Source organism: Pistacia vera, unplaced genomic scaffold (genome assembly GCF_008641045.1).
Source record: "Pistacia vera cultivar Batoury unplaced genomic scaffold, PisVer_v2 Contig760, whole genome shotgun sequence".
Lineage (NCBI taxonomy): Eukaryota > Viridiplantae > Streptophyta > Magnoliopsida > Sapindales > Anacardiaceae > Pistacia > Pistacia vera.
In genome coordinates this window covers 237,014-254,696 of record NW_022196624.1, presented here as the reverse complement: position 1 = coordinate 254,696, position 17,683 = coordinate 237,014, and the positions used below count along the sequence as shown (strand labels likewise).

Genomic DNA, 17,683 nt, shown 5'->3' with positions numbered 1-17,683 from the left:
TGAGTTGCGGTTGTGGCTTGTTTTGGTGCCATTGTTCAATGTGAATCTTGCTGCTGGTTTGATGTTTTTTTGTCTGGCTGCTACTTGCTCTGTGATAAGAGCTGTCAGGTTTCTTTGTGGGATATGCATTGTGCTGCTGGAATTCTTCAGTGATTTATGGTTTCTCTGCTGGCTGGGGATTGAGTTTTTGGGCTCCTTTTGGTGGATGCCCTTTGTGTGCAGATGTTTTATTTCCAGATGGCCCTTTTTGTTTTGTCCTCGATTTCACTTTGTTTTGCTTTGCTTGGTTGCTTGGGCTTGTCCAAGGACCGTGACTTTGTAGGGTCCAATGGTTGGGATCCATTCTTTTATTCTTTATATTTAACCCAAAAAAAAAAAAATATTTATTAATTTCCCTTTCGTAACTATATTGCAAATAAAAAAGAATTATGTAAACATGTTAAATTAAAAATTTAAGTGGATGTAGTACAAATTTTTCAAATTTACCTTTAACCCACCAATACATTTAACATATGCTTAATATCAATTTGTTCATAAAAATTATTATTATTCCGTAATATTTATATAAAAAATAATAATATTAGACATACAAATTGAAATTCTAACACTTATATTAATGTTCACAAAACACAACTATGATATATTTACATATATAAATGTGTCGTTTTTACAGTTTCTGCATTGGTTTTAGTTTCTTATAGGTAATCAATCTGTGAGGTAATGTAATGTTGTTGCTGATAACTGTGGCCTTTGTTTGTGTATTGTAATGGGTTGTTTTGAGTTGGGGCCACTCTCTTTTTATTTTGGCTCTATTTGATTCCTACTTACACAAGGCATTCTCTGGTTTGTCTGTGAAACTCATTATGGTATATTTTTTTTTTCTCCTTGTAAGTTTGAGATTTGATATTCAAGGAAACCCTTTTAAGGGTAGCTATTGTTATTGGAGGAAAATTCCGGGAAAGTGATTTTGATTGCGACGGGACAATTTTGATCTGTTGGCTATTGATAGGGCTAAAACTTTGTTTGTTGTTTAGCTGTAATTAGCTGGATTTAAGATAAAGGAGATTTTCAGGCCTGGTGGTATGCAAAAGGAAATGAGTTAATTGATTATTTTCTGTTCATGGAAATCCATGTTTGGAGTTACATGATGCGAAATGCCTTCAGTCTTGCATTTCATAAGGTTGCAGGAGGCTTATTTTGTGCATTGAATTTTGCTCACTATTGAAGGAGAATATTAACATAAAAAAAGAGGTTAGGAATTTTTGTTCCTCAATTGGACTTTGGTTTTTGAGTGAAGTAAGTACTGTTGAGGTATCTAAAATTCCATTATCTCAGTTGGTCAACAAGGATTGCTTAGATATTTCGTCTCTCTGTTCTACAGAGAACTGGTTAAACACTGTTGAAGAGAAACCTAATTCAGATTTAGGAGATAAACTGAAATGTTGTAATTTTTCTATTGGAGAAGGATTAAACAGCAGGAGTTTTTTTGAGTTGAGGGAAGGTGCTGAGATGGCTGCAAAGCTTCTACATTCTTTAGCAATGACAATCCAGATCTGCAGAAGCAAATAGGATGCATGACTGGGATTTTCAAATCTTTGATCGCCACCAGGTCCTAACCACCGGCGCCTGACCCCAAGAGGCTTCCTCCAGGTAAATCTAACTACTATGTCTAGCTTTTATCAATGCTTGGCAGTGAGCAATCGAAATAGTTCTTATTAGACTTGTTTTGAAGCTCAATATAAAGTTTGTTTCATTTGTTTAATTCAATACCAAATTGGCCTTAGACGGATGTCTCCTCAGAAAATCCATCTTCTTTTTTGCTTTCTCAATATTTGTTTCACAAATGTCATCTACTTCTAATGTATTCTTTCTATTCTTTTATAATTGGGGTGTGTCTGGAGTTCGTATTTGGAAACCTTCATGTATGGCGATCAGCTTGAATGATGATTTTCTTAGTGTGCGCTAAAACATTGAAATTCATTAGCATCACCAAAGAATGCAATATCTAATTCCCTGCAATTTTTCAGGTACTTCCCACTTCCAGATGCCACCTCGGAGGGGACTTTAACAGACATCAGCAACAGACAGCAACTGTGGGCTCTTTATTTCATACTTTTTATCTTCTTCTTTCTCTGCTTCCCACACCTCTTGCATCTTTTTAATATGATTACAGACTTAGCATTTACAGTTACCATGATCAATTGCATTTTTCTGGTGTAAACTGTTGAAAATCGAAGGAGTAAAATAACATAAAATAAAGAACAGCACCTAGCACACAAGGCACACAATATTTTACTGGTTCGGCATAACTCGTTTACATCCACGGATGGAGGGTTTTCATTATAAAATTTGAATACGATACAAATGTTTCATCACACCATCAACCTTCATTTTGAGCAATCATTGATTTTTAATTCTTCAGCCAACATCTTGTTCCTATGGTGTTTAATATCCTATGGTACCCTTACATCAAAGCCCTTGCATCCTCAATTCTTCTTTTTTTTTACTTTCTTCTCTCTAACCTTGAATTGGTTCTAACTCTCTCTGTTATAGGTAAATAAGACATTCTTATTCTACTATGATTCATATCCTATTCTTAATAGAACTTCTCTTTCCTAATACATCTCACATAGAAAAGAAAAACAATTATTTTCAATTACAAATTCCTAACTAGAAATTTGCCTAAACCTTTCTCAGTGTTTTTCTTTTATTTATTTATCATCTGTTTCTAGATTCTATCCATCCCTTGGCTTTTGCTGCATATAGATTTGGAAAAGAAATTTTCCAATCAATTTCATTACTTTTTTTTTTTTTTTTTGGCTGGTTATCACTGACTTTTTATTTTCTCAGTGAGAACATAGCTTCAATATTGAGATGCAAGTATTGGCAAGTGTAAGCTAATATACATTTAATTGCAGGAAACAAATCTAAACCGAAATGTGAGTGAGAAGCAAAGACTTTCCACAGAATCTTCAAGAGCCTCTTTCTCATCGTCTTGTTCATCTTCCTTTTCCTCTCTGGACTGTGGCAAGACGCTCAACAAAAGCCTCTTCGTTTGACAGAATGATTTTTCCTGAAACTCCATCCAGGGACCCAGTCATGCACCAAGAAGTACATCTCCACATTTGGGCGGCATTCACTGGATCTTCGGATGTAGTCAAGGACTCAATGTATAGAGAGCCAGAGGTATCAGTTAAAACTGCAGCAGTGATGAATCCGCTGGTCGTTCTTTGAAGCATAAGGACTCTCCAAGGCCATTTCAACTATCCAAATCAGGAGATGGATCTTATGATGTTGGGGTCAGTGGGAAGCAAAGTGTGCCTACTGACATCAAGGAGTCTCTTAGAGTACTTGCAAAATTTCAGAAGTGCCTTGGTATTATAATGAAGTTAGAGACCTTTCAAGATCACAGTATGAAGCGAAAAAGGATCTTGGCTTACATATCAAAGGATGCTCCTAGGTTATCCTATGATGGGAAAGATGATCGCTTATCTTTGGACTCCCGAGAAACCTTCAAATCCACACCAAAGCTAAAGAGATGCCCAGACTTTCACTGATGGTAGAGATGGCCCAATACGCGTTCCACAGCCTGATTCAAAACCAAATTACCCTTTTAAAAATTTTCAGGATGGTGTAATCTCAAACAACAGACATAATCTTCCACAAGCTCTGGCAACTCAGAAACGGCCTCCGAGCGTCGTAGCAAAATTAATGGGCTTGGAAGCTCTGCCAGATTCTACTGCACCTAGTGATAGCCGTTTGGTTTGATTAAAACCCTCCAGTTGAAGAGAGATCATTTCTCAAGATCATTGAAATCAAATGGTCAAAACAAGCACTCCGAGTTTCCAACTCCCCAAAGCTCAATGAAAGAGCCACATCACCAAGATGGGAAATCCGGATTTGATCATGAAACCATTTCTAGTTCGAAGTTTCCAATTGAACCAGCACCGTGGAGCAACCAGATGGAAGTCGGGTTATCAGAAAAACAGCTTTTAGGCCTGTGAAAGATCTTGAATTTAAACAATCTGGAAAGGATCTCAGAGCTCTCAAGCAGATACTGGAAGCTTATCAAGCAAAGGGGCTTATAGAGACCAGTAAAGAAGAACAAGCTTCAAACTTTGAAACTCAAAGAGACTATGAACTGAAATCTTCTAGTCCTAATCTTAAATCAAGAAACCAACAGAATCTGCAAAGCAAGCATGTCATTGCTTCCACAACCAGGGGTTCGCATTCCTCAAGGACATTTGACTCACCAACGTGATCATGAAACCGGCTAAACTAGTTCAGAAATCTAATATTCCTTCTTCATCAGCAATTCCAGATACAGACTTTCTAGTCCCCAAAGCTTCAGAGCAAGGGATCTGAAGACAGCAAAAAGGCTTCAGTAAATAGCCAAGCAGCTAAAGATCAGTCTCCTAGAAGCAGTCCATTGAATCTACTGTCAGCTCCTCTGTAAGAAAATCAGTGGTAAGAATACAGATCCACAATGCAATCTCACCAAAGCCTCAACAGTTGCCAAGAGAAAGCATTACAAATTCACAAGGAGCTCAGGTTCTGTGAGCCCTAGATTGCAGCAGAAGAAGAATGAATTGGACAAGCGGTCTCGCCCGCCAACCCCCTACTGATGTGAGTAAACCTAGAAGGCAATCAAACAGGCAGTTGATAGAATCAGGTTCTCCTGGTGGTAGACTTAAACAAAATTTCACCACTTACAGCAGCTGATGACCAAATGAGCCAGAAAGTAATGAATCCAGAACTTCAAGTCACTATGGAGATGATTCATCTGTGCAATCAGACAGCAATCTTGTCTTGGACTCAAATAGATATGGAAGTTACCAGTAGTGAACGATGCATTGAAATCAATGGCAGTCAGAGTCCATCCATGAGGCTGCCAAGCACACAATTTCGGCTCAGCGCAGAAAGTAGGTGCTTTTGTTTTACTTTTCTTTGAATTATTCTGATCACTCATTCATAGTTTCTTGGCATTTTATTTTGTTTCTCATGGTTTCAGAAATCAACTCCAAGATTAGTGAGGATGGATCTTTAGCAGAACTTGCTACAGCTACACCAGAGCATCCTAGCCTGTCTCTGTCATGGATGCCTCAGCATTAAGAGATGATGATCCATCTCCCATTAAGCAGATGTCTAATGCCTCAAAGGTAAAGTTTCTTTTATCGATCAATTCCTTAGATATGTTCATCTAAACTGATTAATGCTATAGACAGATTGAAGCTTTTTATTTTCTTTAATAATCAACCCACTCAAATAAAAAAGAGATTATATGTTTGAATAGACATTCATCTTGTAAGCTGATAGTTCTCACTACACTAGGTGTTAAGAGTTTGAATTAGTTTAATTGTATAACTCACTGATGAGTTTGAGTGGAGCAGAATTCTTTGAGTTCCACTGCAATTTTGAGATGATTAATGAACCTGTTCTTGCTTTCCAGAACTTTTAATGTTTAGCTGCCGAATTTCTTAGTTTTGGAACAACCCTCTGTTGTATTTACGCATCATGTCCTTACTACATTAAGAATATTCCTTAGCTGGGTCCTTAGCTTACCCCACAAACATACCAATCGGCTCCTTTCCATTGTTCTAATTTCTATATATATGAAGGCATCTATGTTCTAAACATTGTAACTTTAATATTTATCATGTTACAGGTGATATTGCTCAAATTTCCAGTGATTGTCTCAATGAAGATCAGTGGACTACAGCAGATAATCTCGTATCTGATGGCACGGGTTCTGGTGTTACAACGGAAATCAGTCGCAAGAAATTACAAAACATCGAGCATTTAGTTCAGAAGCTTAGACGGCTTAACTCCAGTCATGTGAAGCTGGCACAGACTACATTGCATCACTTTGCGAGAACACCAATCCTGACCACAGATCATCTCTGAGATACTGTTAGCTTCTGGCCTCCTACTAAGAGACCTCGGCTCCACTTGACAACATTTCAGCTCCATCCGTCAGGCCACCCAATCAACCCCGAGTTTTCTTGTTTTGGAACAAACTAATGCAAGCACATTCTGTTCAAAAGGAGAATGCAGCCCTGTCAAGTTTCCCATTCAAGACAGACCCAGAGAAGGTTCACCGGAAACTCATATTTGATTCTGTCAGGATATCCTTGTCGGAAAGTTAGCTTCAGTAGGGACCTCTCCAGAGCCATGGTTAAAGACCAAAAAGCTAGCAAGCAATACATTGAGTGCACAAAAGCTTCTAAAAGAATTATGCTCAGAGATTGAACAGCTTCAAGCCAAGAAACGGAGTGCAGCCTAGAGGATGAGGAGATGATTTGAAAAGTATATTGTGGGAGGATGTAGCATCGATCAGGCAGTTGGAAACAATTTTGACTGCGAGATTTCTGGGGTGTACTAGATGTTGGGCGGTTGCTCTTTAAAGATTTAGTAGACGAGATTTTGATGGGTGAAGCAGCTAGTTTGCGAGGCAAGCCAGGTAGGCGAAGAAGCTGTTTGTGAAGTAAATGCAGGCATCAAAATAGATTTCTTTAGTTTCATTTTGCTCAATCTTTGGTTTTCCCTACTGTGATTTTTTGCAAGAAGCATAATTTCATGAGTAAGAATTAAAAAAGTTCTGGGCATATTGTAAAGAAATAACTTCTCAGATTATGACCCATAATACATATTCATAAGAAACAGTATATGAATCCTTTTCTATCTGCAACTTCTGCTATGCTTTTAATTCTTTGAAAGTTGTTGATTTTTCACCATCTTTCATCATCACTACATGCAGAGGAAAATGAAGTCGGCATGTCATATTCTTGAGCATATAAATAAGACAAGATTGCATAGTCAATATCCACTTCTTTTTATAAGCATTTATTACCTTTAAAAAATTATGCAACACCACACAAATCTCATGAAGATGCTCACTATATTATGTCACTTTTTGGCTTGTATTTTCTTGTTTCTATCTAATACAAACAAAATCATGCCTACAAAAATTAAAATGTTAATCCTTTTTATTATACGTCTAAGTGCTTAATCATCATGACCCTTCCACTCATTAATCCTTATTAAATCTTCGTAATCACATCATCTTTAACTTTTGTCACATTATACACATATATTAAAGCTATAAACCCAAGAGATTGGCGTGACGGTTAATGATGTTTGCTCTCTTTATGGAGTTTTTGAGTTCGAACCTTAGTGTCACCTACCATTTCATAACTTACCTGGTCTTTAGACTTGTAGGGTATTTAATGGACCCCAATGATTAGTTGAGGTACGCACAAGGTAGCCCAGACGCCCTGGTTATAAAAGAAAAAAAAAATTATGATTAAAATCAATAATGTTTTCATGTATTGAAAGATAAACTAAAAACATTCTGATTTGAACATGGTGAAATGGAGGCAAGAGTTTGACAAAACATAAGAGTGGTGGTGGGCAACCATGTGGCTATGGAATCTGACAAAGAATTCCCAGTTTCTGCATTACACTTCTATTATTATTATTATTATAAATTTTTGGTACCCCTGATAATACAAACTACACATTGCAAGGACAGCAGCCATTGAGTAAATACCTAAAATAAGTATTAACCTTGTTATTGAGCTTGTGAAATTACCAAAATACCCTCTTTTGAGTTTTGGAATCAATCATTCTTGAATAATTAAATAATTGACTGAAAAAGATGGGAAAAAAGGGGGTTAGGAGTTCTTGATTTTGGACATAATGGTCTCCACGTATGGTTGGTTTTGTTTTTATCATCAATTTTATTGTATTATTCACCAACTACTTTCTCAAACTAAAGTTCGAGAATTAACAATTTGCACCCTTTTTAGTTTCATTTTATTGTGACCTGGTCTCATTATTGGATTAGAACTTCCCTTTTTACCCATTTTCACCATTAATTCTATGCTAATTTAGGGACTGCTCTATAATGAAAATAATTTCTGAAACAGAAAATATTAGGTGAATAAAATAATTAATATATCTTTAATGTATGCTTTTAATGCACATTTTAAAATAATCCTAAGTTGTTTAATCTTTAATTCCCTTTATTTGTTTGTTTGTCTTTTTGTTAATGGCCTTTGTTCACTTATATTATTCTTGTAGCATGTAAAGAATCACTTAACATGATCCCAATGGAGGGCCAGCTTCAACTCAAAATGCAGACCCTTTCAAAATATTGTGAAAGAGTGGTCTCATTTTTTTACCTACTCACCTTAAAATTTTATGTGGTATGAAATTCTCTACCTAATACAAATTTGTAGTCTTATTCTTTTTGGTCTTTGAGTTATGCTCTCAAGCTCATTCTGCTCACCAGTCAATTCTCCCAAAGTAAAGATTCTTAGTTCGATTGGAGGATAGGGAATGGTCATGTTTCCAGGCAGTACTTTTATAAGAAATATTTGGGAATAATTCCATTATTTTATTCCTGGAAGTCCAGGCTGATATACTTCTGAGAAAATCCATGGCAGAAATGGTCAAACTTATGGAACAATGTACAAGGCATGCATGTTTCCCAGTTATACAAACTTTATAATGTAACTTCCACTTGCGCAAGTTGTTCAACTACTCATGTTGAAATCCTTTTCATTTCCATATCATTTTTATTATTATCATTCTGTAATCAATCTTAGTCATCATAAAGGGATGAACAGTTTATCCATGTTGTAGAATTCTCTGATAATTCCATTGTATCATGTAAAAGAAAGAGTTAAGTATAGAAGAGAGTCGATATGATAATTATTTGGCAAAAAGTTGAGTCCATGTACTTTTGGAGTAGTTGAAGATTAAGGTTAATAAATGAAAGAAAAGAAAAGAAAAGAAAATCTAGAGAAGGGTTACGTGGAAATGGGCAGCTGACAATTGTCTCTGAAGACTTTCCAGTTGATAATTAATCTTTCTCTCTCTCTCTCTTTTATGCTGACAAAAGCACATGACCATGCAGACAATTTAGACCCACTCACATACTCATCCCACATGCTTCTGTGATTGGAAGACATCAGCGTCTCAGACCACAAAAACACAATGCAAAAACACTCTCTTTCTTCCAGCGTACATGAAAATAAAAAATGAAATAACAATTTTGTTTAGGTTTTGCCAACTCTTTTACAGTTTTGCCTTTCAAAAAATTGTTTTTTTCTTCTTTGGAGCACATATTTACGATATTATGACAGACCTTCCTTCCTTTCTCTTCTAGGCTTCTAGCTGTCTTTCAAACACACAGACATTTATCATTTATCTCTCTCTTTCTTGGATCTGCAGAAAAACACTGATTCCTTTTTACAGTTTTCTGCATTGGTTTTAGTTTCTTATAGGTAATCAATCTGTGAGGTAATGTAATGTTGTTGCTGATAACTGTGGCCTTTGTTTGTGTATTGTAAATGGGTTGTTTTGAGTTGGGGCCACTCTCTTTTTATTTTGGCTCTATTTGATTCTTACATTACACAAGGCATTCTCTGGTTTGTCTGTGAAACTCATTATGGTATCTTTTAGCTAATACTGATTAAAATTTGGTTTGTGTTTGTGGGGATATTTTTTTTTGGCTCCTTGTAAGTTTGAGATTTTGATAATTCAAGGAGAACCCTTTTAAGGGTAGCTATTGTTATTGGAGGAAAAATTCCGGGAAAGTGATTTTGATTGCGACGGGACAATTTTGATCTGTTGGCTATTGATAGGGCTAAAACTTTGTTTGTTGTTTGAGCTGTAATTAGCTGGATTTAAGATAAAGGAGATTTTCAGGGCCTGGTGGATATGCAAAAGGAAATGAGTTAATTGATTATTTTCTGTTCATGGAAATCCATGTTTGGAGTTACATGAATGCGGAAAGTGCCTTCAGTCTTGCATTTCATAAAGTTGCAGGAGGCTTATTTTGTGCATTGAATTTTGCTCACTATTGAAGGAGAATAATTAACATAAAAAAAGAGGTTGAGGAATTTTTCTTCCTCAATTGGACTTTGGTTTTTGAGTGAAGTAAGTACTGTTGAGGTATCTAAAATTCCATTATCTCAGTTGGGTCAACAAGGAATTGCTCAGATATTTCGTCTCTCTGTTCTACAGAGAACTGGTTAAAACACTATTGAAGAGAAACCTGAGATTCAGATTTATGGAGATAGAAGCTGAAATGTTGTAATTTTATCTATTGGAGAAAGGATAGTAAACAAGCAGGAGTTTTTTTAGTTGAGGGAAGGTGCTGGAGATGGCTGCAAAGCTTCTACATTCTTTAGCAGATGACAATCCAGATCTGCAGAGGCAAATAGGATGCATGACTGGGATTTTCCAAATCTTTGATCGCCACCAGGTCCTAACCAGCCGGCGCCTGACCCACAAGAGGCTTCCTCCAGGTAATCTAACTACTATGTCTAGCTTTTATCAATGCTTGGCAGTGAGCAATCGAAATATGTTCTTATTAGACTTGTTTTGAAGCTCAATATAAAAGTTTTGTTTCATTTGTTTAATTCAATACCAAATTGGCCTTAAGACGGATGTCTCCTCAGAAAATTCCATCTTCATTTTTTGCTTTCTCAATATTTGTTTCACAAATGTCATCTACTTCTAATGTATTCTTTCTATTCTTTTTATAATTTGGGTGTGTCTGGAGTTCGTATTTGGAAACCTTCATGTATGCGGATCAGCTTGAATGATGATTTTCTTAGTGCGCTAAAACATTGAAAATTCATTAGCATCACCAAAGAATGCAATATCTAATTCCCCTGCAATTTTTCAGGTACTTCCCACTTCCAGAATGCCACCTCGGAAGGGGACTTTAACAGTGTACATCAGCAACAGACAGCAACTGTGAGGCATCTTTATTTCATACTTTTTATCTTCTTCTTTCTCTGCTTCTCCACAAACTCTTGCATCTTTTTAATATGATTACAGACTTAGCATTTTACAGTTACCATGATCAATTGCATTTTTCTGGTGTAAACTGTTGAAAATCGAAGGAGTAAAAATAACATAAAATTAAAGAACAACACCTAGCACACAAGGCACACAATATTTTACGTGGTTCGGCATAACTCGTTTACATCCACGGATGAGAGGGTTTTCATTATAATAATTTGAATACGATACAAATGTTTCATCACACCATCAACCTTCATTTTGAGCAATCATTGGATTTTTTAATTCTTCAGCCGAACATCTTGTTCCTATGGTGTTTAATATCCTATGGTACCCTTACATCAAAGCCCCTTGCATCCTCACATTCTCTCCTTTTTTACTTTCTTCTCTCATAACCTTGAATTGGTTCTAACTCCTCTGTTTATAGGTAAAATAAGACATTCTTATTCTACTATGATTCATATTCCTATTCTTAATAGAACTTCTCTTTCCTAATACATCTCACAATAGAANCTAGCTTTAATCAGTTAGAATCAATTTATTTTATCAATGCTTGGCAGTGAGCAATCGAAATATGTTCTTATTAGACTTGTTTTGAAGCTCAATATAAAAGTTTTGTTTCATTTGTTTAATTCAATACCAAATTGGCCTTAAGACGGATGTCTCCTCAGAAAATTCCATCTTCATTTTTTGCTTTCTCAATATTTGTTTCACAAATGTCATCTACTTCTAATGTATTCTTTCTATTCTTTTTATAATTTGGGTGTGTCTGGAGTTCGTATTTGGAAACCTTCATGTATGCGGATCAGCTTGAATGATGATTTTCTTAGTGCGCTAAAACATTGAAAATTCATTAGCATCACCAAAGAATGCAATATCTAATTCCCCTGCAATTTTTCAGGTACTTCCCACTTCCAGAATGCCACCTCGGAAGGGGACTTTAACAGTGTACATCAGCAACAGACAGCAACTGTGAGGCATCTTTATTTCATACTTTTTATCTTCTTCTTTCTCTGCTTCTCCACAAACTCTTGCATCTTTTTAATATGATTACAGACTTAGCATTTTACAGTTACCATGATCAATTGCATTTTTCTGGTGTAAACTGTTGAAAATCGAAGGAGTAAAAATAACATAAAATTAAAGAACAACACCTAGCACACAAGGCACACAATATTTTACGTGGTTCGGCATAACTCGTTTACATCCACGGATGAGAGGGTTTTCATTATAATAATTTGAATACGATACAAATGTTTCATCACACCATCAACCTTCATTTTGAGCAATCATTGGATTTTTTAATTCTTCAGCCGAACATCTTGTTCCTATGGTGTTTAATATCCTATGGTACCCTTACATCAAAGCCCCTTGCATCCTCACATTCTCTCCTTTTTTACTTTCTTCTCTCATAACCTTGAATTGGTTCTAACTCCTCTGTTTATAGGTAAAATAAGACATTCTTATTCTACTATGATTCATATTCCTATTCTTAATAGAACTTCTCTTTCCTAATACATCTCACAATAGAAAAGAAAAACAATTATTTTCAATTACAAATTCCTAAACTAGAAATTTGCCTAAACCTTTCTCAGTGTTTTTCTTTTATTTATTTATTCATCTGTTTCTAGATTCTATCCATCCCTTGGCTTTTGCTGCATATAAATTTGGAAAAGAAAATTTTCCAATCAATTTCATTACTTCTTTTTTTTTTTTTTTGGCCCTGGTTATCACTGAGCTTTTTATTTTCTCAGTGAGAACATAGCTTCAATATTGAGATGCAAGTTATGTGCAAGTCTAAGCTAATATACATTTAATTGCAGGAAACAAATCTAAACCGAAATGTGAGTGAGAAGCAAAGACTTTCCACAGAATCTTCAAGAGCCTCTTTCTCATCGTCTTGTTCATCTTCCTTGTCCTCTCTGGACTGTGGCAAGACGGCTCAACAAGAAGCCTCTTCGTTTGACAGAATGATTTTTCCTGAAACTCCATCCAGGGACCCAGTCATGCACCAAGGAAGTACATCTCCACATTTGGGGCGGCATTCACTGGATCTTCGGGATGTAGTCAAGGACTCAATGTATAGAGAGGCCAGAGGACTATCAGTTAAAACTGCAGCCAGTGATGAATCCGCTGGTCGTTCTTTGAAGCACAAGGACTCTCCAAGGCCATTTCAACTATCCAAATCAGGAGATGGATCTTATGATGTTGGGGTCAGTGGGAAGCAAAGTATGCCTGCTGACATCAAGGAGTCTCTTAGAGTACTTGCAAAATTTCGAGAAGTGCCTTGGTATTATAATGAAGGTAGAGACCTTTCAAGATCACAGTATGAAGTGAAAGAAGGATCTTGGCTTACAATTTCAAAGGATGCTCCTAGGTTATCCTATGATGGGAAAGAGATGAATCGCTTATCTTTGGACTCCCGAGAAACCTTCAAATCCACACCAAAGCTAAAAGAGATGCCCAGACTTTCACTGGATGGTAGAGATGGCCCAATACGGCGTTCCAACTCTGATTCAAAACCAAATTACCCTTTTAAAAATTTTCAGGATGGTGTAATCTCAAACAACAAAGACATTAATCTTCCACAAGCTCTGGCAACTCAGAAACGGCCCCCAAGCGTTGTAGCAAAATTAATGGGCTTGGAAGCTCTGCCAGATTCTACTGCACCTAGTGATAGCCGGTTTGGTTTGATTAAAACCCCTCCAGTTGAAGAGAGAGATCATTTCTCAAGATCATTGAAATCAAATGGTCAAAACAAGCCAATCCGAGTTTCCAACTCCCCAAGAAGCTCAATGAAAGAGCCACCATCACCAAGATGGAGAAATCCTGATTTGATCATGAAACCAGTTTCTAGTTCGAAGTTTCCAATTGAACCAGCACCGTGGAGGCAACCAGATGGAAGTCGGGATTCTCAGAAAACAGCTTTTAGGCCTGTGAAAGTTCCGGCAAGGACAGCAAATTCCTTTCCTTCAGTTTATTCTGAGATTGAGGAAAGATTGAAAGATCTTGAATTTAAACAATCTGGAAAGGATCTCAGAGCTCTCAAGCAGATACTGGAAGCTATGCAAGCAAAGGGGCTTATAGAGACCAGTAAAGAAGAACAAGCTTCAAACTTTGAAACTCAAAGAGACTATGAACTGAAATCTTCTAGTCCTAATCTTAAATCAAGAAACCAACAGAATCTGCAAAGCAAGCATGTCATTGCTTCCACAACCAGGGGTTCGCATTCCTCAAGGACATTTGACTCACCAATCGTGATCATGAAACCGGCTAAACTAGTTCAGAAATCTAATATTCCTTCTTCATCAGCAATTCCAGTATACAGACTTTCTAGTCCCCAAAAGCTTCAGAGCAAGGGATCTGAAGACAGCAAAAAGGCTTCAGTAAAAAGCCGAGCAGCTAAAGATCAGTCTCCTAGAAGCAGTCGCATTGAATCTACTGTCAGCTCCTCTGATAAGAAAATCAGTGGTAAGAATACAAGATCCACAATGCAATCTTCACCAAAGCCTCAACAGTTGCCAAGAGAAAGCATTACAAATTCAACAAGGAGCTCAGGTTCTGTGAGCCCTAGATTGCAGCAGAAGAAGAATGAATTGGACAAGCGGTCTCGCCCGCCAACCCCTCCAGCTGATGTGAGTAAACCTAGAAGGCAATCAAACAGGCAGTTGATAGAATCAGGTTCTCCTGGTGGTAGACTTAAACAAAAATTTCACCACTTACAGCAAGCTGATGACCAAATGAGCCAGATAAGTAATGAATCCAGAACTTCAAGTCACTATGGAGATGATTCATCTGTGCAATCAGACAGCAATCTTGTCTTGGACTCAAGGATAGATATGGAAGTTACCAGTAGTGAACGATGCATTGAAATCAATGGCAGTCAGAGTCCATCCATGAGGGCTGCCAAGCACACAATTTCAGGCTCAGAGCAGAAAGTAGGTGCTTTTGTTTTAACTTTTCTTTGAATTATTCTGATCACTCATTCATAGTTTCTTGGGATTTTATTTTGTTTCTCATGGTTTCAGAAATCAACTCCAAGATTAAGTGAGGATGGATCTTTAGCAGAACTTGCTACAGCTACAGCAGAGCATCCTAGTCCTGTCTCTGTCATGGATGCCTCAGCATTAAGAGGTGATGATCCATCTCCCATTAAGCAGATGTCTAATGCCCTCAAAGGTAAAGTTTCTTTTAATCGATCAAATTTCACTTAGATATGGTTCATCTCTAAACTGATTAATGCTTATAGACAGATTGAAAGCTTTTTTATTTTCTTTTAATAAATCAACCCACTCAAATAAACAAAAAGAGATTATATGTTTGAATAGAACATTTCATCTTGATAAAGCTGATAGTTCTTCACTACACATAAGGTGGTTAAGAGTTTGAAATTAGTTTAATTGTATAACTCACTGATGAGTTTTGAGTGGAGCAGAATTCTTTCGAGTTCCACTGCAATTTTGAGATGATTAATGAACCTGTTCTTGCTTATCCAGAACTTTTAATGTTTAGCTGCCGAATTTTTTAGTTTTGGAAACAACCCTCTGTTGTATTTACGCATCATGTCCTTAACTACATTAAGAATATTCCTTAGCTGAGATCCTTAGCTTACCCCACAAACATACCAATTGGCTCCTTTCCATTGTTCTAATTTCTATAATATATGAAGGCATCTATGTTCTACCAATTGTAACTTTAATATTTATCATGTTACAGGTGATATTGCTCAAATTTCCAGTGATTGTCTCAATGAAGATCAGTGGACTACAGCAGATAATCTCGTATCTGATGGCACGGGTTCTGGTGTTACAACGGAAATCAGTCGCAAGAAATTACAAAACATCGAGCATTTAGTTCAGAAGCTTAGACGACTTAACTCCAGTCATGATGAAGCTGGCATTGACTACATTGCATCACTTTGCGAGAACACCAATCCTGACCACAGATACATCTCTGAGATACTGTTAGCTTCTGGCCTCCTACTAAGAGACCTCGGCTCCAGCTTGACAACATTTCAGCTCCATCCGTCAGGCCACCCAATCAACCCCGAGTTATTCTTTGTTTTGGAACAAACTAATGCAAGCACATTCTGTTCAAAAGGAGAATGCAGCCCTGTCAAAGTTTCCCATTCAACGACAGACCCAGAGAAAGTTCACCGGAAACTCATATTTGACTCTGTCAATGAGATCCTTGTCGGAAAGTTAGCTTCAGTAGGGACCTCTCCAGAGCCATGGTTAAAGACCAAAAAGCTAGCAAGCAATACATTGAGTGCACAAAAGCTTCTAAAAGAATTATGCTCAGAGATTGAACAGCTTCAAGCCAAGAAACTGGAGTGCAGCCTAGAGGATGAGGAGGATGATTTGAAAAGTATATTGTGGGAGGATGTGAAGCATCGATCAGGCAGTTGGACAAATTTTGACTGCGAGATTTCTGGGGTAGTACTAGATGTTGAGCGGTTGCTCTTTAAAGATTTAGTAGACGAGATTTTGATGGGTGAAGCAGCTAGTTTGCGAGGCAAGCCAGGTAGGCGAAGAAAGCTGTTTGTGAAGTAAATGCAGGCATGCAAAATAGATTTCTTTAGTTTCATTTTGCTCAATCTTTGGTTTTCCCTACTGTGATTTTTTGCAAGAAAGCATAATAATTCATGAGTAAGAATTAAAAAAGTTCTGGGCATGATTGTAAAGAAATTAACTTCTCAGATTATGACACCATTAATACATATTCATAAGAAACAGTATATGAATCCTTTTCTATCTGCAACTTCTGCTATGCTTTTAAATTCTTTGAAAGTTGTTGATTTTTCACCATCTTTCATCATCACTACATGCATTGACATGAAAGAGGCAAAAACTACTTGAAATTAACAAAATAAACCATGCTACTTGAAAAACAACACATCATATGCAAGTCATGACCAAAACTTCCTCAAAACATTCGACAAAAATAAGTCAAAGATTGTAAGTTCTGAAATCTTCAGCAATTTTTATATGTCTTCTGTCTCCCATTTCCAAGCTATTAACAAAACCAATATGCCACTGGGTTCCAATATTTGGTAAACTGGAATTATATTTTTAATATTTTAGAGGACATCAAATTTCTAGTAAAATATACTAAACTAAGGTGTGTACTTTGCCAAGAAATTTTGTTATCTCCCAAAACTATTTTGGGACAATGTTGAAACCAACAAAACATTCACATTCTAAGTATAAAGGTTTTTATAAATTAAAAATTAAATATTAACTTGTAAGTACATGTATAAAAGTTGCCTCCGTAGCATAGTGGTAGTGCGTTCGCTTCGTAAGCGAAAGGTCGCGAGTTCGATCCTCGCCGGGGGCTTTTTTTCATCCTGCTAATTTTCCATAACCACTTAGCAAAACGACAAGATATTACTGATAATTTTTTTAATTAAGTTCATGATATTTTATGAAAATCTCACACTGCAGGAGAAGACTGCATTTCTATTTTCATATCAAACTCACATAAAAATTAACTAAAAATCCAAAATTATTAAGGGATTGGTTTTTTTTATCTATCGCATAAACATTTGATTAAAAATAAAAATAGAAATAAAAATAAAAATAATTAATACTTGGACATGTTAATCTTTCCTTGGGTAAATTTTATGGATATATTCAGTTTTTGTTTAAATAAAGATTTAACTTTTCATATTAAAAATACCATTGCCATAATTTTCAGCCTTATATATATTATAAGTTAGTTTTGCCCTCGTGTGTTTTTCAATTAATTTTAAAAAATATAAAAAAAATTTTTTTATTTTTGACTATATAATATTTAAAACATTTCAATTCATAAAATACCAAATATCAAAACTAAAATTATATAAACTACGTTAATCAAATTATTT

The 17,683-nt window shown here is 36.3% G+C and overlaps 1 protein-coding gene, 1 non-coding gene and 1 pseudogene across 2 annotated transcripts; all 3 read left to right on the top strand.

Annotated features, from left to right (window-relative positions):
• The first annotated feature begins 1,509 nt into the window (after positions 1–1,509).
• LOC116116066 lies at positions 1,510–6,483 on the top strand (annotated as a pseudogene).
• A 3,666-nt stretch (positions 6,484–10,149) lies between these two features.
• Positions 10,150–16,561, top strand: LOC116116090 (protein LONGIFOLIA 1-like). Its single transcript, XM_031402198.1, has 5 exons — positions 10,150–10,316; positions 10,700–10,770; positions 12,642–14,756; positions 14,847–14,997; positions 15,535–16,561. Exons 1-5 carry the CDS (start codon positions 10,172–10,174, stop codon positions 16,368–16,370), a joined length of 3,318 nt encoding a protein of 1,105 aa, XP_031258058.1. The 5' UTR covers positions 10,150–10,171; the 3' UTR covers positions 16,371–16,561.
• Positions 16,562–17,082: 521 nt separating this feature from the next.
• TRNAT-CGU lies at positions 17,083–17,154 on the top strand. Its single transcript has one exon. It is a non-coding gene; the product is annotated as a tRNA-Thr (tRNA).
• Positions 17,155–17,683: the final 529 nt, after the last annotated feature.

What these genes read in the sequence shown, in the direction of transcription:
- LOC116116090 (XM_031402198.1), top strand. Translation starts at nt 10,172, where the DNA reads ATGGCTGCAAAGCTTCTACATTCTTTAGCAGATGACAATCCAGATCTG. An exon ending in CCACAAGAGGCTTCCTCCAG is followed by an intron (nt 10,317 to 10,699) that starts GTAATCTAACTA and finishes GCAATTTTTCAG; the next exon opens with GTACTTCCCACTTCCAGAAT. An exon ending in TTTCAGGCTCAGAGCAGAAA is followed by an intron (nt 14,757 to 14,846) that starts GTAGGTGCTTTT and finishes TCATGGTTTCAG; the next exon opens with AAATCAACTCCAAGATTAAG.